The sequence below is a fragment of the Microcaecilia unicolor genome, chromosome 7 (genome assembly GCF_901765095.1).
Source record: "Microcaecilia unicolor chromosome 7, aMicUni1.1, whole genome shotgun sequence".
NCBI lineage: Eukaryota > Metazoa > Chordata > Amphibia > Gymnophiona > Siphonopidae > Microcaecilia > Microcaecilia unicolor.
In genome coordinates this window covers 130842232-130863125 of record NC_044037.1, presented here as the reverse complement: position 1 = coordinate 130863125, position 20894 = coordinate 130842232, and the positions used below count along the sequence as shown (strand labels likewise).

The 20894-nt window shown below is 45.5% G+C and overlaps 1 protein-coding gene across 6 annotated transcripts in view; it reads left to right on the top strand.

Annotated features, from left to right (window-relative positions):
- Positions 1 to 19049, top strand: part of FTCD (formimidoyltransferase cyclodeaminase) — a 1011684-nt gene extending 992635 nt beyond the window's left edge. For all 6 annotated transcript variants that reach the window (XM_030210600.1, XM_030210602.1, XM_030210603.1 and 3 more), the window contains 2 exons: positions 1356 to 1451; positions 18843 to 19049. In XM_030210600.1, coding sequence (XP_030066460.1) covers positions 1356 to 1451; positions 18843 to 18929 — 183 coding nt within the window. In that variant the 3' untranslated portion in view covers positions 18930 to 19049. The remainder of the gene's footprint in view (positions 1 to 1355; positions 1452 to 18842) is intronic.
- Positions 19050 to 20894: the final 1845 nt, after the last annotated feature.

Below are 20894 nucleotides of genomic sequence, written 5' to 3'. Positions count from 1 at the left end.
AGCTGCAAAGTCTGCAACTTCTGTGGTGGTGTAGATCGGAATTTTTCCCCATCAGTGTCTGCCCCGAACTCGCGTAAAAACATCATAATGTCGAGGGCGGAGAAATGACACTCAATGAATAGCATCGCTCACCCGTCCCGCTCTCGCGTCTAAACGTCATGATGTCGAGGGTGGGTAATGATACAAGAAAATACAAAAGGAGTTTGTTGCCTCTGCAATGCCGCCGCAAGCCCCACTACAAACATTCATAGCACAAGGTACGGACCACACGTCACCCTCTTATTGTCTCTGAAATAATGTTGCCCGCATGCTGTGAACTTTACTTCCCGTTTCCTACCACTTCAACTGTGTTGCGGGTTGCACAGCAAGGATGTGAAACAACTGTTTGCTAAATGGTAGGGAAGTCATGTGGGGAAAGAGGTTTTCTCCTGCTCTCTTTCTTCTTCCTGCCTTTCACTCCGTCTTCCGCACTACGAGCGCGAGTACACTGCGAGTGGTGGTCATACTTTCCTAAGCTGCCACATCAGTTGACTTTCTCTGTTTAGTAGTGGGGAAAATCTGATATCTATTACAATATATTTTTCATGCTGGTGGCAGGTCTTACTACATCTCTCTGAAGCTGCTTCAGGGGTTCCCCCCCCCCCCCCCACACACACATTCCTGGCGATGGTGCTGCAGGAACAGGCAGTAACTGGTAGGGGGGAGGGAAAACACTGCAACTGGGACGCAAACTGGGAGGGCGAAATGGGAGGGACGGAGGGGGGTTTAGGACCCTAGAACTGGGAGGGAGGGAGGGAGGAAGGGGGTGGGAAAACCCTAGAACTGGGAGGGAGGGAGGGGGTTCAACAACACTGCAACTGGTAGGACACGGAGGGAGGGAGGAAGGGAGGGGTGGAAAAACACTGGAACTGGAAGGGGAGGGGAGGGAGGGGGTGGGAATACCCTGGAACTGCGAGGGGAAGGGAGGGGAGGGGGCCCTGCCACTGTCATTCTCACACACACACTGTCGCGCCCAGCCTCACTCTCTCTGTCACACACTCACACATTCACTCTCTCTCTATCACACACTCACTCTCACACACACTCTGTAAAACACACACACTCTGAGGAAAATCTTGCTAGCGCCCGTTTCATTGGTTTCAGAAATGGGCCTTTTTTAATAGTATATATATAATTAGTAGAAGGGTATTTTCAATTCTATAAGCTGCTTCATGTTAAACCACTTTATAATTATATTTCTGCCATGTCCAACTCATGAAATTATGGATGTTGTTTGGAGTTCCAGAGGTAGTTCTTGAGTTGTATGGGCTTTTCTTCTTAAAATAATGAAATGAAAATACTTCTGTTTGATGCAGGTGGCAGCCAAAGCTTTAGAGACTGCAGTGTTTGGTGCCTATTTCAACGTTCTAATCAACCTGAAAGACGTCAAAGATGATGAGTTCAAGGCACAGGTAGGGTATTAGTGTTTCTTACATCTATTAGGCAAATGTTCAGAGGTTATATGGGGGCAATTCTCTAACATAGGTGCAAACATTTATGCCCCCATTACTTAAGTAAATGTTTGGAATAGTGTATACACATACACGCATAACTACCAAAATTATGCCTAAGCATTATTCTGTAAATACCTGTTTAACTTACTGTGAATATGCAATGGGGAGGATAATGGGCAAGGCTCAAACTTATGTGCATAACTTACAGAATACTGTGTGCTATCCTAGGATCTTCACACTTAGGTGCTAACACTTATATCATCAACTCAATGACTGGTATAAGTGCTCATGCCTCAGTACAGAACAATATTCTAGTATTCTATAAAAGAAAGTAGGCTTCTCCTTTCCTTTATAGAATAGGTGCCTGGAAGGAACATGTTAGGAGCCTAATTGTAAGCACCCTGTTATAGAACTGCCCTTGTTGTACCAAAATTTGGGAGGTATTCTCCTAAACTGGCTTCTTTGAAAATTTACTAGGGTTGAGTTCAGAAGTTCAGGATCCATATTTCACTGGGAGCCTAAGGGCCTATATAGTAAAGTATGCTAAGCAGTTAGGGCCAGATTTTATATATGGCGCCTTAAAAATCGTCGCCCCCCAAAAATATGCCTAGGTGTATTCTATAAACTATGCCTAAAGTTAGGCACGGTGTATAGAATATGCCTAGGGTCCGTCTGCATGACTAAATCTAGTTGCAGGAATTTACACCAAGTAAAATTTGGTGCAAATACTGGTGACTAAGTTAGGAGCAGAGGACCAGATTCTATATAAGGCACCTAAAAATTCCAAGTGGAACAAAAAAACGCTTACGCGCATTCTGAAAGCACAAGGTAATATTTATAGAATATATATGGCGGCAGATATGCACACAGTCAACAAACTATATTCCACATGGATTCATAAATGGTATATAGAATACGCCCAGAATGATGTTAACGCGTATATGCATGCCGTGACGTCATGACGTCGATATCTGCAGGGACATTTTCAAGATGCCAAAAAGAGAGAAGAGGATGCCCAACTTCTCCCCCCAGGAACCTGAACTCTTGGCCAGACATTTCCTCCAATAGGAGGAAAGGTTCTTTGTAGTGCAGGGGAGAAGGAGGGCCTACTTGCGCTACCGCAGGAGATAGGAGAGGCTCACTGCACTCTACAACTCACAGGTCCGGATACCCAGGGAGGTGAGTATCCTAAGTACTTAAATTTCCTAATGCTATTTAGTACAGTCATCCACATATTTTCAGAGAACATTTAATTACAAATTTGTCACCAGACTGTAATCCTTCAAAATCAATATTGTACTATAACAGTAAGATGGTAATTACGACTGTTGTCAACAAAGAGAGGACAAGTGCTCTAACCACTCTGCCACTTCAGTTGTTGAGCAGTACAGCCTCGGCCAATGTCTAAGTCTGCATTAGAGGGAGGAATTGTGCAAAACATATGCAGCTTGGGGGGGGGGGGGGGGGGGGGGGAGACATGCTCCACTGATGGGATTTGAACCAGCAATCCCAGAAGGGCAAGATCAAGTACTCTAACCACTCTTGAGCAGTACTGCCTCGGCCAATTCAAAGGCTGCTTTAGTGGGAGGAATTGTGCAAAACATATGCGGCTGGGGGCATGCTCCACTGATGTGATTTGAAACAGCAATCACAGAAGGGCAAGACTGTACTACTGAGGATCAAAGTGGAAAGTGTCGGCAACCTGGTGGTGGTGGTGGTGGTGGTGGGGGGGGGGGGGTAGTCAGGTGAAACAGCTGTATGCCAAAGTTGTTAGTTACCTGCTACTCAGCCTCCATCTCCTTTACCCTCCCTTGTCTCCATAAAGATGGAGGACCTTCTGAAGGGCCCGCTACCTGCGGCAGCCTGAGCCAGACTATCTCCAGGGGTTGGAGGCTCAGATGGCTGCTGAGACAGGTGAGTGAAATGGTAGTGTCCAATGTCTGTCTCTAGTTTCTGCTCATCTTAATTGCAGATTCTGCTTAGTGTGCTGCTCAGATTCTGCTCAGTGTGCTGCTGTGGCTAGGAAAGCAAATAGAATGTTGGGTATTATTAGGAAAGGTATAGAAAACAGGTGTGAGGATGTTATAATGCCGTTGTATTGCTCCATGGTGCAACCGCACCTTGAGTATTGTGTTCAATTCTGGTCGCCGCATCTCAAGAAAGATATAGTAGAATTGGAAAAGGTGCAGCGAAGGGCGACTAAAATGATAGCAGGGATGGGACGACTTCCCTATGAAGAAAGACTAAGGAGGCTAGGGCTTTTCAGCTTGGAGAAGAGACGGCTGAGGGGAGACATGATAGAGGTATATAAAATAATGAGTGGAGTGGAACAGGTGGATGTGAAGCATCTGTTCACACTTTCCAAAAATACTAGGACTAGGGGGCATGCGATGAAACTACAGTGTAGTAAATTTAAAACAAATCGGAGAAAAGTCTTCTTCACCCAACGCATAATTAAACTCTGGAATTCGTTGCCGGAGAACGTGGTGAAGGTGGTTAGCTTAGCAGAGTTAAAAAGGGGTTAGACGGTTTCCTAAAGGACATGTCCATAAACTGCTACTAAATGGGAAAAATCCACAATTCCAGGAATAACATGTATAGAATGTTTGTACATCTGGGAAGCTTGCCAGGTGCCCTTGGCCTGGATTGGCCGCTGTCATGGACAGGATGCTGGGCTCAATGGACCCTTGGTCTTTTCCCAGTGTGGCATTACTTATGTACTTAAGATTTTACTGTTCTTTATCAAGGAATGAATTCCACAGACATTCCAAGAAACAAAGCGGATTGTACCAGGAGCTGTACCTCTCATAGCCCAAGAACAAAACAGATGACCACAGCACTCTCAATTATTACTGCAACCACTACTAGCCACCCACCGGACTTCCTCACCCCAGGAACAGCCTGACCTCCCTCAGGTGAGGGAGGTGACAGTTGTGTGAGAGGACATTGGCCTCCCACACATATTGCCATCTTCTCCCAGACAGCAAGCTGGTGTTCGGCAGGATCCAGGGGTAGGTGATGGTGAAGGTGCAGCCCCACTTCAGCCCACACCTGCCTCTGGTTCTGAAGCTCTCTGGGATGAGATGATATACATGTGGGACGCCATTGACTACCAGCTAAGGGCCATGGAAGATGCCAGACTGGAAGCCAGCCAGGCCATGGTGCAAGCTGCTCAGACCAGGCTGGAGGATATCCTAGATCAGATCATGGCCACCCAGGCTATGATTCTATCTGCTCTAGGGCATCCTGTCATCCCTGGACCCTCCTTCTCCCAGGACCCTTAGTCTGCCACACCTCCTGCTGCTCTTGGGGTCTCCCCCCTCCCACCCCTCTCTCCTAACTGACCCTTTTCCCTTCCCTATTGGAATGGGCTGGACTGAGATTTGGACTTGCTCCATGTAACATATACAGTGAGGAAGAACCACATATACCTCCATCAGAACTGGAAGTTCAATGGCCATAAACCTTTGTTTAGTGGGAAGAGCAAAACAGTAGGTATTGTGAATTGTAAAAAGTGTTATTAATGTTCTGTTTTGTACTACATTCACATTCTTCTGTTGAATGTATTGCTTTGTGCAAACGGTTACCTCGATAAGAGCTTCCTTTCAATTGTGATTTCCTTGTAAACGTTTTGTTACCTTTCAAAATAATTGTTATATATTTTCTGATCCATAAAAATTACAGTTTTTTCTTGAGGGGAAGGGGGTATCTAGCAAAAGTATAACCACAGTAACTTAATTATTTAGACCCTGTTTAGAATTTTAAGAAGGTTTTTCTCCATTTTTTCTTTGTTTTTTTCTACTATATTTCCAGCTTCCTATGGAATCTGTATAGGTCTCCCCCCCCCCCCCCCCCTTCCCATTATGGACTGATCATAATATTTACTTTAAGATGATTTATGTATATTTTCCTACTGTTCAATTTCTGAATTACCTGATGAAAGATTATTTTTCTTGGAATTGTAAACACTTAATTGTAAATAAAATAAAATGCTGACCAGTGTAAAAGTATGTGCCCTAATATGATGGTGTGTACTTTGTTGATAGGCATGTACCAGAGCACAGTCTGCAAGTACTTGGGTAGATTATAAAGTACACAGTTCTATAAGTGTACATGTATAATCTATGCATGAACATTTATACCTGGTTGAGAGTAGACATAACTGTTCACACTTACACAGAAGATGCAATTTCTGTGGCTTATGCTAGTATTTTCTGAAGAGTCGTAGTCACCCATGTGTCTTTATAAAATAGCACCTAAGTAAATGCCTACTTGCCCACCAGACACCCTGTTATAAAATTACCCTAATGGGAGTAATCCTATTAAGAGAGCATGCATAAATGCTGATATTTAAGTCAAGCACATATAAAAATGATCATTTCCCGGCAACATACTATTCTCTAAGTACCCAGCAATATTTGGAGATTCGTAATTTACAGGTTGGCATTGATTTTGGGTGGAGTTTGGGCAGAGGAATGCATTTATGTGCATTCATTATAAAATACTATAATGTGTGCACATTCTTAACAATCTAGGGTTGACTATTTCCAAAAGCTGTATGGCTGATGCAAGTGATCATGCCTAAAATGTGGCATGGTTAAAAAGTGAGGTGAAGGAAGCTATTAGAGCTAAAAGAAAATCCTTCAGAAAATAGAAGAAGGAACCAAATGAAAATAATAAGAAACAGCATAAGGAATGTCAAGTCAAATGCAAAGCTCTGATAAGGAAGGCTAAGAGGGACTTTGAAAAAAAGATTGTGTTGGAGGCAAAAAGACATAGTAAAAACTTTTTTAGGTATATTAAAAGCAGGAAGCCGGCAAAAGAATCGGTTGTACTGCTAGATGACCGAGGAGTAAAAGGGGCGATCAGGTAAGACAAAGCCGTAGCGGAGAGATTAAATGAATTCTTTCCTTCGGTCTTCACCGAGGAAGATTTGGGTGGGATACCGGCAGGGGTGTGCTGGTAAATTTTTAACAACAGGCTCTTTCTCTGGACGTAGCCAGCTCTGCAGTAGGAAGGGCCAGGGGTGACTGGGGTGGGGTGGGGGAGCAACTGTTGCCTCTCTCTCCTCCCTCCCTTCGTGAGGGCACGCTAGGCATACTTTTGCTGGCAGCCAATAAATGGACTGCCACCACTCCCAACATCTTGCTCTGAGCAGCATGCTGGAACTTCTCTCACATGCTCGAGAAGTCCCAGCCTGCTGCCCAGAGCTGGAAACAAGGAGCGGGGAGCAGCAGTAGTCTATTTACTTGGCTGGCAGGGCTCAGCATCCCCACCAGCAAAGTAAAAGATAATTCAGCAGGGGGCCCAAGCCCACATTTTGGGAGCCAGTTGTTAAAGTAGCCATGGAGGGCCCTACTTTAACAACTGGCTCCCAAAATTCTTAAAAACTTAACAACCGGCTCTTTCGAGCCTGTGAGAGCCTGCTCCAGCACACCACTGGATACCAGTGCCGGAAATGGTATTCGAAGCTGACAAGTCGGAGAAACTTCATGAATTCTCTGTAAACCTGGAGGATGTAATGGGGCAGTTCTACAAATTGAAGAGTAGCAAATCTGGACCGGATGATATTCATCCCAGAGTACTGATAGAACTGAAAAATGAGCTTGCAGAGCTATTGTTAGAAACATGTAATTTATCCTTAAAATCGAGCGTGGTACTGGAAGATTGGAGGGTGGCCAATGTAACACCGATTTTTTAAAAAGGTTCCAGAGGAGATCCGGGAAATTATAGACCAGTGAGTCTGACGTCGGTGCTGGGCAAAATGGTAAAGACTATTATTAAGAACAAAATTACAGAGCATATTCAAAAGCATGGATTAATGAGACAAAGGCAACATGGATTTAGTGAAGGGAAATCTTGCCATAGAGCTGGTATAAATGCTCGTGTCTAGATTGCAAAAGACTGCATGTAAATTATAGGATTTTATGATCTATGCATATAATTATGCATCCTGCTGAAACTCTGCACATGTGAATGCCAATCTGTTCACATATGTACATATATGACTAGAATATCAGTATTTATGCACATTCTTGCACCTAAAACTAGACAGCTCCTATAGAATTACCCCATAGAGGGCAATTCTATAAACTGTACACCTATATTTAGGTGCCTATTCAATAAAAATAGAAATAGGTGTCTAGATTCCTTTATAGAAAAGGTATACTGGCAATGAGTCTAAGACTGGATGGTTGACTCAGATCTAGATCTGCTTTTTTAGGAATAAGTGTTAAGAAAATTCCACCCAAAATTTTCTGGTAATAGTCAATTTCTAACAATCTGTTTAGAAAGGTAGTAAACCTATTTAAGATTTGTAAGGAGCTCATTTTTGAAACAAAAACATCCAAAAAGCGGCACAGAGCAGCAGATGGATGTTGTTTTGCCAAAACATCCAAATCACTATTTTCAAAACCCGTTTTAAAGATGTTTTTCTATGCAGTTCACCTGCAGTGCATTCAAATCACAAGGGGGCATGTCAGGGCAGAATTTGGGCGTTCCCAAAACTTAGATGTTTTTCTGCCATAGTAGAACAAAGCAAAAACGTCCAGGGCTAAAAGTTAGATATTTTGGTCTAGACCTCTTTCAATCACAACTAACTTACAAAAAGGTGCCTTAAATGACCAGCAGGCTTATTTGCGAAAGAGAAGGGCGCCCATCTTTCGACACAAATCGGGAGATGGGCATCCTTCTCCCAGGGTCGCCCAAATCGGCATAATCAAAAGCCGATTTTGGGCATCCTCAACTGCTTTCCGTCGCGGGGACGACCAAAGTTCACAGGGGCGTGTCGGAAGCATAGCAAAGGCAGGGACTGGGGCGTGCTTAACACATGGGCGTTCACGGCCAATAATGGAAAAAAGACGTACGTCCCTGACGAACACTTGGCCGACTTTACTTGGTCCTTTTTTTTTTTTACGACCAAGCCACAAAAAATGTGCCCTAAATGACCAGATGACCACCGGAGTGAATCGGGGATGACTTTCCCCTACTCCCCCAGTGGTCATTAACCCCCTCCCACCCTAAAACAATTTTTAAAATATTTTTCCAGCCTCTATGCCAGCCTCAAATATCATACCCAGCTCCATGACAGCAGTATGCAGGTCCCTGGAGCAGTTTTAGTGGGTACTGCAGTGCACTTCAGGCAGGCGGACCCAGGCCCATCCCCCCCACCTGTTAAACTTGTGGTGGTAAATGTGAGCCCTCCAAAACCCACCAGAAACCCACTGTACCCACATCTAGGTGCCCCCCCTTCATCCTTAAGGGCTATGGTAGTGGTGTACAGTTGTGGGGAGTGAGATTTTGGGGGCTCAGCACAGAAGGTAAGGGAGCTATGCACCTAGGAGCTTTTTCTGAAGTCCACTGCAGTGCCCCCTAGGGTGCCCAGTTGGTGTCCTGGCATGTCAGGGGGACCAGTGCAGTACGAATGCTGGCTCCACCTACAACCAAATGCCTTGGATTTGGTCGTTTCTGAGATGGGCGTCCTCGGTTTCCATTATTGCCAAAAATCGGGGATGACTATCTCTCAGGTCGACCTAAATGTTGAGATTTGGGTGTCCTCGTCCGTATTATCAAAACAAAAGATGGCCGCCCATCTTGTTTCGATAATATGGGTTTCTCTGCCCCTTCACGGAGACGTCCTGCGAGGACGCCCTCAGGAAAACTTGAGCGCCCTGTTCGATTATGCCCCTCCAGATGACCACTGGATGGATTAATGAATTACCCCCTTACTCTTCCAGTGTACTGACCCCCACCCCACAAAGATGTGAAAGAAACAGTACATGCCAGCCTCTATGACAGCTTCAGATTTTATAGCCAGTCCTACTAAAGCAGCAAGCTGTCAGGTTTTCAAGGCAGAAACTAGGTTCGTGAGCCTAGCCATGGAGCAGCAGTGGCAGGCAAAACCACCCCACACCAGAGACAAGGCAGAACTCTGACAGGAACAGCTAGACTTCACCTGCACTTGACCGCCGTTCCTCAGGAGTTGAGCCCATGGTGCAGGTGGCTGGCAGGACTTACCGGACAGGGCAGGAACTGGATACACACTAGGCTGAACAGGGACTGAGGGTCAGAGGGGAAGGGAATATACATGGGCAGCAAGGCAGGACACTGGGCTAGGACTCACAGACAGACGATACAACACTAGGCAGGGAATGGACAGGCTTGAGAGCAAGGCTAAAAGCTGCAAAGCAGCCACTAAGAAAGGGAACACAAACAGGTAGGAGACAGAACTGAAAGCTGCCAGGCAGCCACTAAACAAGAAACACAGACCACCAAGAACTAGACAAAGAAATACAAACAAGAAACAAGACTGGGAAACAAGCAAAACAGTACAAGATAAACTACACAAAGACTAGACTAGAAACAGGCAAGACTCTCAGACAATAAACTGGACTAGGCAGAAGTGCACAGAGCACACCAGCATACCAGGGACCTTAGGCGATGCAAAGGCAAACACAGAAGTTTCTAGGTGATTAATAAAGCCCCTGAGCTGCTGAAGTTCACTGAAGGAATCACAAGGCAGCTACGGGTGCTGTTCAGGCACAAACAAGAGAAGCAAGTCTGGCAGCCCTGAAGATCCGGACTGGACTGGGCTAAAGTCTGGAACGGGTGGCAGTTCATAGCAGCCACCGGCTCTGGCCACCAGAGGGCGAGGTGAGCACAGACAAGGAAACACTCACCTATGTGACAGTACCTCCCCCTCAAGGCCCCCCTCCCCCGACCTCTATGAGGTACTCAGGTCTCCATGGGTAACAATGGTGAAACCTACGAAGGAGCTTCAAAACATGACCAGGGGTTGCTGGACTGGAGCTAGAACTCAGCTTGGACTCAGCCGCTTGGCTGGAACTGGAACTCGGCTTGGACTCAGCATCTCGGCTGGAACTGGGACTCGGCATGGGCTCAGCATCTAAGCTGGAACTGGGACTCGGTCTGGACTCAGTCTCTTGGCTGGATCTGGAACTCAACATCTTGACTGGACTTGGAACTCGGCGTGGACTCAGCAGCTTGGCTGGAACTGCAACTCGATCCGGACTCAGCATCTTGGCTGGAACTGCAACTCGATCCGGACTCAGCTTCTTGGCCGTAACTGCAACTCGATCCGGACTCAGCATCTTGGCTGGAACTGCAACTCGGCATGGGCTCAGCATCTAAGCTGGAACTGGGACTCGGTCTGGACTCAGTCTCTTGGCTGGATCTGGAACTCGGCTTGGACTCTGCGTCTGGGCCAGAACTGGACCTCGATCCATACTCAGCATCTTGGCTGGAACTACAACTTGATCCGGACTCAGCATCTTGGCTGGAACTGGAACTCGGCTGGAACTCAGCAGCTTGGCTGGAACTGGGACTCAGCATCTTGGCTGCAACCGGAACTCGGAGTGGACTCAGAGACTTGGCTGGGACTGGAACTCTGAACAGGAGCTAAACCGTACCAGGACCTCAGAAAGCTCAACGAAATCTACAGACGATCCTGGTACTGAGGACTATTACCACGCCTCATTTCAGCGTTGGCTTCAGGAGTATCCCGCGGGGTGTAATCAAAGAGACAGGGCCGTGCTGACCCGGTAAGCGAGGTAAGCATGGCAGGGGGGCGCTTCCCTCGGGGGGGGGGGGGGGCGCCGCCGCACCATGCTCACCTCGCTCGCCCTCCATTTTCTTTTTTTTTCTTTTTAAATTTACCACCGTGGCGGCGGTTCCGGCAGCGCAGCGTCAGGGAAGGAGGCGGCGCTCCCGACGTCTAGCCTTCCCTTCGCTATGTTCCGCCTTCTTCTGACGTCAAGGATGACGTCAGAAGAAGGCGGAACACAGCGAAGGGAAGGCTAGACGTCGGGAGCGCCGCCTCCTTCCCTGACGCTGCGCTGCCGGAACCGCCACGGAGGTAAATTTAAAAAGAAAAAAAAAAAGAAAAGGGATGTTGGGGGGGGGAGAGAAGAGGGTGGGCAGCCGCAGTTGAACAATGGGAGCGGGAGGGCAGGGGAGAAACGACTACTACTACTTAGCATGGATGCGAAGGGGGGGGGGAGAAGAGGGCGGGCCAGGCTGGGACATGGGAGAGAGAGGAGCATGGATGCGAGGGGGGGGTCATGGAAGGGACAGAGGGGAATTGCTGGAAAAGGATGAATGGAGGGGGCAGGGGACAGAGGAGCATGGATGGGCATGGATTGAGATGGCAGGGCTCAGGGAGAGAGGGGAATTGCTGGAAAGGGATGAATGGAGGGGGCAGGGGACAGAGGAGCAAGGATGGGCATGGATTGGGAGGGCAGGGCTCAGGGAGAGAGGGGAATTGCTGGAAAGGGATGAATGGAGGGGGCAGGTGACAGAGGAGCATGGATTGGGAGGGCTGGGCTCAGGGAGAGAGGGGAATTGTTGGATAGGGATGAATGGAGGGGACAGATGGGCATGGATGGATATGGATTGCAGGGCAGGGCTCAGGGAGAGAGGGGAATTGCTGGATAGGGATGAATGGAGGGGGCAGGTGACAGAGGTGCATGGATGGGCATGGATTGGGAGGGCAGGGCTCATGGAGAGAGGGGAATTGCTGGAAAGGGATGAATGGAGAGGGCAGGGGACAGAGGAGCATGGATGGGCATGGATTGGGAGGGCAGGGCTCAGGGAGAGAGGAGAAATTGCTGGACATAGAGGGGAAGGAAGAGAGATGAAGGAGATGAAATGAGGGAAAAGGAAGAGAGGAGAAAAACTGCACATGGATGAAGAAAATAGGCAGAAGCTGAGGACCAGAAATGAAGAAGAAAGGAGGAAAGGAAAGGAAGCCCTGGAAACGGAGTTAAGAGGACATATAGCAGCAGAATCAGATACTGGGCCAGCATGATCAGAAAAAGAAAGTCAACAGACAACAAAGGTAGAAAAAAAATCATTTTATTTTCATTTTAGTGTTTGGAATATGTCCACTTTGAGAATTTACATCTGCTATCTTATTTTGCAATGTATAGCAATTTCTTTCTAAGAATATTGCTGACAATTCCTGTCAGTGTGGCAAGTGGTGAGCGATCATTTTCACGGGGGGGGGGGGGGGCGCCGCCGCCGCCGCCGCCAACTGATAGTCTGCAGGGGGGGGGGGCACCAACTGATAGGCTGCAGGGGGGCGCCAGAGACCCTAGGCACGGCCCTGCAAAGAGAAGTCTGCCGCGGTACTCAAGGAGCGTGATGGAAGGATCAATAGCAGAAACTGGGTTATTAGCAAGCAGACATGCCTTCTCTCAGCTGCAGCTTCAGGAGTATTCTTCAAGGCAGGATCAGACAAAAGTTTATCACGGTAATTCTGGAGCGTTATCCAACAATAAAGGTCAGAAACTGGGTTGAGACCGGACTCCGAACTGGAACTGGGAGCTGCACCCAGGCTGAGACTCGGATTGCCAACAGGGGCCAAAGTTCTGGGTGGGAAACCCAGCTGGAAGGGTGATCTTGCCGAGCTCATGGCCTTTGCATTCTGTCAGGTTTTCAAGGCAGAAACTAGGTTCGTGAGCCTAGCCGTGGAGCAGCAGTGGCAGGCAAAACCACCCCACACCAGAGACAAGGCAGAACTCTGACAGGAACAGCTAGACTTCACCTGCACTTGACCGCCGTTCCTCAGGAGTTGAGCCCCTGGGTGCAGGTGGCCGGCAGGACTTACCAGACAGGGCAGGAACTGGATACACACTAGGCTGAACAGGGACTGAGGGTCAGAGGGGAAGGGAATATACATGTAGTGGCCTAGTGGTTAGGGTGGTGGACTTTGGTCCTGGGGAACTGAGGAACTGAGTTCGATTCCCACTTCAGGCACAGGCAGCTCCTTGTGACTCTGGGCAAGTCACTTAACCCTCCATTGCCCCATGCAAGCCACATTGAGCCTGCCATGAGTGGGAAAGTGCGAGGTACAAATGTAACAAAAATAAAAATAAAATAAATGGGCAGCAAGGCAGGAAACTGGGCTAGGACTCACAGACAGACAATACAACACTAGGCAGGGAATGGACAGGCTTGAGAGCAAGGACTAAAAGCTGCAAAGCAGCCACTAAGAAAGGGTACACAAACAGGTAAGAGACAGAACTGAAAGCTGCCAGGCAGCTACTAAACAAGAAACACAGACCACCAAGAACTAAACAAAAAAATACAAACAAGCAAAACAGTACAAGATAAACTACACAAAGACTAGACTAGAAACAGGCAAGACTCTCAGACAATAAACTGGACTAGGCAGAAGTGCACAGAGCACACCAGCATACCAGGGACCTTAGGCGATGCAAAGGCAAACACAGAAGTTTCTAGGTGATTAATAAAGCCCCTGAACTGCTGAAGTTTAGCTGCAGGAATCACAAGGCAGCTACGGGTGCTGTTCAGGCACAAACAAGAGAAGCAAGTCTGGCAGCCCAGAAGATCCGGACCGGACTGGGCTAAAGTCTGGAACGGGTGGCAGTTCATAGCAGCCACTGGCTCTGGCCACCAGAGGGCGAGGTGAGCACAGACAAGGAAACACTCACCTACGTGACACAAGCAAGTCCCTGGAGTAGCCTAGTGGTCAGTGCAGTGCACTCTAGAGAAGGGGACCCAGGCCCATATCCCACTCTAACTGGTACACTTGTGGTATAAAGTGTGAGCCCTCCAAAATCCATCAAAAACTACTGTACCCACATATAGGTGACACCTTCAGACATAAGGGCTATTGTAGTGGTGTACAGTTGGGTACAGTAGGTTTTTGGTGTAGTGTAGTGGAGGGCATGTGTGTAAATTATATTGTTTTGAAACGTGTGTAAGTTATATTGTTCTGTAATATATGCACAAAACTGTGTACTCCCACCCATCTTCCACCCAGACTCTACCCCTATATATGCCCACCTTCGAACTATGTGCATCACATTTAGATGCCTATTTTAGGTTGCTGAAAGAGCACCTACTATATCTGGCACCTATTATATAAAGGAAAGTAGATGCCTACTTTTCTTCATAGAATACTAACTAGCATACAAGTAAAATACATGCATAGAGTTGGTGTAAATGCTTGTGCCTGAATTGCTGAAACATGCATGTAAAATATAATGTTCAAGTAATTTACATACATAACTATGTGCCCCACTCATGCTTCAACCAGATTCTGCCCATATATATGCCCACCTTCCAACTAACACCATTGTATTTAGGCACCTTTTTATAGCGTAGCATATACTTGTATACACCAGTATTCTGATCATTCATACACTTACATGGTGCCCAAATGTTGGCACCCAATTTATAGAATTACCTCTAGAAGAGGAAATTCTATAACAGGGTACCTAATTTAGGGGTCCTTTTACAAACGCATACTAGCATTTTTAGCACGTGCTAAAAATAAGCACATGCTAAATGTTAGAGACGCACATATATTTCTATGGGCGTCTCTAGCATTTAGTGTCCACTAAAACTGCTAGTGCGCGTTTGTAAGAGACACCTTATTTGGCAAAATTAAGTAGGTAGTGCGACTGTTCTAGAACAGCACTTATGCATGTAATTGCTCGTTTAGAATATTAGTGTAAGTCACTATCAATGCATCTACATTTATGTGCTAACATTTCCATCAGGTCTATGGCTCACATAAATGTTAGCACCTAACTGTGACATTTACACATATAATTTACAGTATTCTGTAAATAAGGCATGTAAATGTTGGCCCCACCTATGCCTCACCCATGCTCTGCCCATGTAAATGCCTCTGTGACAATTATATGCCATAGCATTTCAGTGCATACATAGGGTCCCTTTTACAAAGGCACAGGAGGGCCTATGCGTGTACAGCGCGTGCCAGGTCGGCATTACCACCTGGCTAACGGGTGAGCCAGGCAGTAATTCCAAATTTGGCATGCGCCGAATCCTGTGGTAGAAAATAATTTTATATTTTCTACTGCGGGCCACTTACCCGGCAGAAAAACAGCAGTTGGCACGCACTGTATGCTTACTGCATGGGTAGGACATGAGCCCTTACCATTAGGTCAGTGGGTGGTGGTAAGTTCTCAGGCCAAAAATGGACATGCACTGATTTCAATTTTAGCACATGTCCATTTTCCAGCCCCTTAAAAAAGGCCCTTTTTTCTAGATGCGGTATAAAATGGCCCAGCGAGCACCCAAAAGACATACTTGCACTACCGGAGGCCACATTTTACCGTGGCTTAGTAAAAGGACCCCTTACAGAATAGTGGCTAAACGCCCTATGCCATTTACCTACGTAAGTGTACATTTATGTATATAAATGCTAGTATTCTATACATTTAAGCGCACAACAGATGCTTAAATTTAGTTAACCTGTTATAAAAGGAGGGGGGATACTGATGAAAATTGATGCTATCCAACTAACTTTTAACTGTGCCCCCTGTATGCCTTTGAGCTCTTCCTCTTATAAATGGTTAAATATTAGAAAAGACGTGGAATTAGTTGGCCAAAATTTAAGCCTCAAAAATCAGCCATCTATCTAATTAACTCCTGAGGTTAACCAAATAAATGTCTTTGAATATCAACCCTTAGGAACTTGAGGGGGTCTTTTACAAAGGCACGGTAGAGATGCCCATAGGAATATAGCGTTTAATGTGCACTAAAAATGCCAGCATTCCTTCGTAAAAGGACACCTAAGAGATTAATTTGTTTTGAATGTTTACATTTATGGAAGTAACTGTAGTGTATAACTGCTATGTATTTCTTGGCTATAACCAACCTTAAGTGAATTTATGTGCTTAAGTTTTCCTTGAAAATCAGCCCAGCAAAACTACCTGCACATGCATTTTTTTTATCAGTGCAAAGTCTGTATTTGGTATTTTAGTTGTCTTTTTTTTTTTTATTTTACTGAAGCCCAAACTGCATGACTGTCACAAAGTGCTCTTAAAAAAACCCAAAAATCACAAAATAAAGTTCCTGTAGAGGTTAATGACCAGTCTTCTTCTCCAAACTGGACAAGGCTCTGTGTTTCAAGTATCTCTCCAAAGTCTTCAATTGGGAGAGAGTTGGTAAAAGTGGTACAAAAGGGTAGAGGGGAAGATAGTTTGTGCAGCTGGGCAAGACGTGACATTCTTGAGACTCTCGGGCACCTCAGTGATGTCTGTGCCCTCCTTTGTCTGCAACTCATTCTTCAAGAGGGGGGATGGTGGTAGCAGGGTCCCGTCCAGTCTCAGGAGTTGAAGTCAGTTGTCTCTCCAGCTGGAGCTCTGAGGGAGGTTCAGGGGTTGGTGGCTTGAGGGTGCTGGCCTCTAGTGGTGGGTCCTGGGAAGGAACCACAACTGTGCCGACTGTGTCCAGAGTCAGCTTCTCCTTGGTAACATTCTCTGCAGCAGCCTATGCCATTTCTGCTGACTGCTGTCGCCTGCGTTGGAAGTAAGGCCGATTGCGTTGTTGCTGGGGCTCTGGGCGTGGCCCACCATTCTGACCCTGTTTGGTTTCACCATCACCACCTTCAGTCTGCTGCTGTAGGGGCCGTGGTCGGAAAGACCTGCGGAATCTAGGTCTGAAGCGACGGCCCTGGGGTCTCTCCTGCCCCTGTCCTGGCTGCTCCTGTACTGGTTGCGTGGTATCTTTTGGCTCTATCTCTGTACCCTCTGGTGGTTTTGCCTGCTGCTGGGCAGGTGCACATGGCCCGCGAATGAACCTTCGCCGGTAAAAGAATGGAGGTGGACGCCTCCGCTGTGGTTGTGGCGGCTGCTGCTGCTGTTGGGGAGAACCATCTCCAGGCTTCTCACCTTCACTTGTAGGCTCTGCTCCAGCACCTTCTCCTGCAGGCTCCCCTCCCAGCCGGGGTCTATTGCACATGCATATTTTTAATTAAAAGGTATGCCTCTATCCCAAGGAATCCCTCAAAAGCGAGTAAGTAAAAGTATGTTCACTTTAATCACATGGGTAAATTCTGTATAAGTCACTAAAGGGTCCTTTTGCTAAGCTTTTAGGCACACGCTGGGATATTTTTTATTTGTCCGGGAAATGGGCCTGTGCTAATATTAAAACTAGCATGCACCTATTTACATCCTGAGCCCTTACCACCACCTATTGTCCTAGCCCTAAGGGCTCACACGCTACTCATATGGTAACCATGCAGCGCGCACCAACATGGGGCACTGATGGTTACCACCGGGAACACCCCCGTGGTAGAAAATAGAAAATTACTTTCTACCGTGGGATTCAGAGCATGCCAAACTCAGAATTAGCGTTGGGCACACATTCTACCCCAGCGGTACTGCCAATTGGGCGCATGCTACCCGCGCATTAGCCCTCCTGCACCTTTGTAAAAGGGCCCCTAAAAGAGGCACCAAAAATCTGAGTGGTAAGCTAGTGTTTGATAATGGCAGAGTTCCACACCAAATCTGTTATAGAATACTAGCATAAGTCTGCAGTTACATGCCAAACTTTAGGCGCGACCACTAATGCTATGTCTATAGCTGGCATAAATGGTGACGCCTAAATGCAGCAGTTTAGTGTGGAAATGTAACTATTCTATAAAGTGCATGCAAGAATAGTTGGAATGCCCCTGACTCACCCATGTTCCTCCCACTTCAATGCCACCTTTACATTTGCACGCAAAGAAGTTAGGTTGGTTGTTTTATAGAATAGGGGCATAAGCCTGTTATGTGCACAACTGCAAATTAGTGCCAGTTATCACTTAACACAAATTATTGATATCACCAATTATTTGTCAATTTAGTGCCAATTAGTTAATTATGTTATGTGTGTAACTAGCCTTATTCTGTAGTGGAGGAGTAGCCTAATGGTTAGTTCAACAGCCTGAGAACAAGGGGAAGCAGGTTCACTTCCTAGTGCAGCAACTTGAGACTCTGGGCAAGTCACTCCATTGCCCCAGGTACCAAATAAGTACCTGTATATAATACATAAACCACTTTGACTGTAACCACAGAAAGGCAGTACAGTGTATCAAATCCCATCCACTTTCCCTTTCCCTTTATAATTGCATGCCTAAGTTTGAGTGTCAGTTATAAAATTTGATGGATATTGGATTGACAATTGTATAAAAATACACTTTGCACATAAAATACTGTTTTATTCATGTACATATGTACATGTTTTTTTAATTGCCCTCCCTATAATTAAGATATTCTTGGTGAACTCTTTTCTGTATCTCTGAGATCAGAATCCCTTTGACAGGCAAAATAGCAAGGAACTATGCATTTATTTTGACATCATTTTTTTTATTTTATGCATTATGATATTATGAATCAATTACAGGGTTGATCAGTGGAGAGTAAGGGCTCAGATCTACCTTGACTAGACCCTGTGTTGTATTCTGATGGTTGAATGTTTTGCATGGCCAGTGAATCTACAGGGTTTTCTTACCTTGCTGTTATAGACTCAGAAACAAATAGATTCCTTAATTATTTTTGGCTTTATATGTAGACCCATGAAAAGATCTCTGGCTTGCTGGACAAGGCGAAGGCTGGTGCGGAGCTGGTGCTGGAGGTTCTGGAGAAGCGAACTGAATGAGAAAAAAAGGACCTGATAACTGTGGTTGCATATGTCCACCATGGAAATCTGACATATTCGGTTTAATCTAACAATAAGAAATGTTAGGAACATGAAATTAATTAAAGAAAATTAAAATTACATACTTGTCTGTTGAAGAAACTCTGAACGTTTAATAGTGCTATGCCTATATTATATGGTAATTTTTGGAATGATATCCAACTTTCAATCCAGTAACACTCTCAGGTAAAAGTGTGCAATTTCAGTCATCAAGGACTGCAAAATGGTTTGGATTTCAGCCTGTCTAGAATGAATATTCATGATTTATATTTACATATCTTTGTTTCAATAACACATTCACTTTTTAATATTTGTTACCTTAACAACCAGATTGATTTGCAGCCCACAAAACCTGGAAAAGTACTCTTAAGAACAAACCAGACCATGACTGCTCTACACAAAAGAGCTTTGTGCACTGAGGAAAGCAGATTCAATTAGTCCATTTTACAGATAACCTTTACATATAGAAGTAATGTTGGCTTCTGCTCCTCTGAACATGAAGGTTGGGGTGGTTTATTTCTCTGGAGAGGAGATATAAGAGAGCCTTGTATAGCTTTAGAGTTCTCGTGGAACTCTGAAAGTTCATGAATCAAAACTATCAATATAAAGACTTGGATTCATCTAATTTATTTAAAATTTAAAATACAGAAACAATTTATAATGTCAAGGTGAACAATTTGGTGCCAATATACTACAACGGGCTAATGCTTCCATGAGTAATAACTTGCTTTAAAAGCACTGTTAACACATGCTGTTTAATTTTATGCATGTCAGTGTGGCACTTTTAACATATACCTCAACAAAGGGAATTTTCAAACTTGAAATATCAATATCTAGATTCTAAGAAGCTTGAAACTACAGAAAACTGACTGTGTGTCTCACCTCCTAAAACCCAAAGATTTAAAGCGGAAAATCTTCAAGAATTTTAAACAATTGGAACCTCAAACATCTCCCAATAGGGGAAAACTCACAGTCTTCAAAAACCCCAGTATAGTCAGGGAGCAAGGTACTATCACTGGTCCCAATCTAGGAACAAAGGAAAAAAACCATCTGAAAAAACTCTGGCAACAGAGAAAAACAGATGGTTTAAAAAACCTTATGTCCAAAAGAAAGGGCAAGGAAGTGAGAACACAAAATCAATATATACAAAAAGACGTGACTCCTAAGTGCACTACCCAACTATAAAAACCCTGAAACCACTGACACTGGTATAGACAACTTGGAACTTTCAAAAAAAACCTTTCATCAAAAGCAAACTCACTAATATGAAAAACAAACAGTGAAGATGCTGATACTTATGCTTAGTGAAAATTGTAGTTGTAGCAGCAGATAAGGTTGCGATTGCAGTCGCTACTAAAATACCAACTGTAGATCCTGTTGTACTTCGGACCCACACTGGATGACCGCCAGCCAATCACCCCTCTTGCTTTCTAAGAAACTTACCACTCGCCAATACACTTGTTCAATCACATCTCCATCATGTCTCCACTACACCGGTCATGTCCAAGGAATAATAATAATCAATAAAGAGCGCCCGGTTCTCTCATAGAGTGCCTGTTTTTCTCAACAAAAGCACCTTGTTTCGCCCATATTATGGCTGCTTCAGGAAAGAAACTGCTCCCGAACTTGGTGACTCACTCACAATATTATCCGACAACAAAGATGGCGCTAACGGAAAGTAGAACGCCATGAGGGGCATAATCGAAGGGGACGTCTAAGTTTTGCTGAGGACGTCCTCGCAAAACGTCTCGTGGAGGGGCGGGGAAACCCATATTATTGAAACAAGATGGACGTCCATCTTTCGTTTCAATAATACGGTCGGGGACGCCCAAATCTTTAAGGTTGTCATTAGAGATGGTTGTCCCTAGACTTTGTCGTTTCTGATTTTCAGCAATAATGAAACTAAGGACGCCCATCTCAGAAACG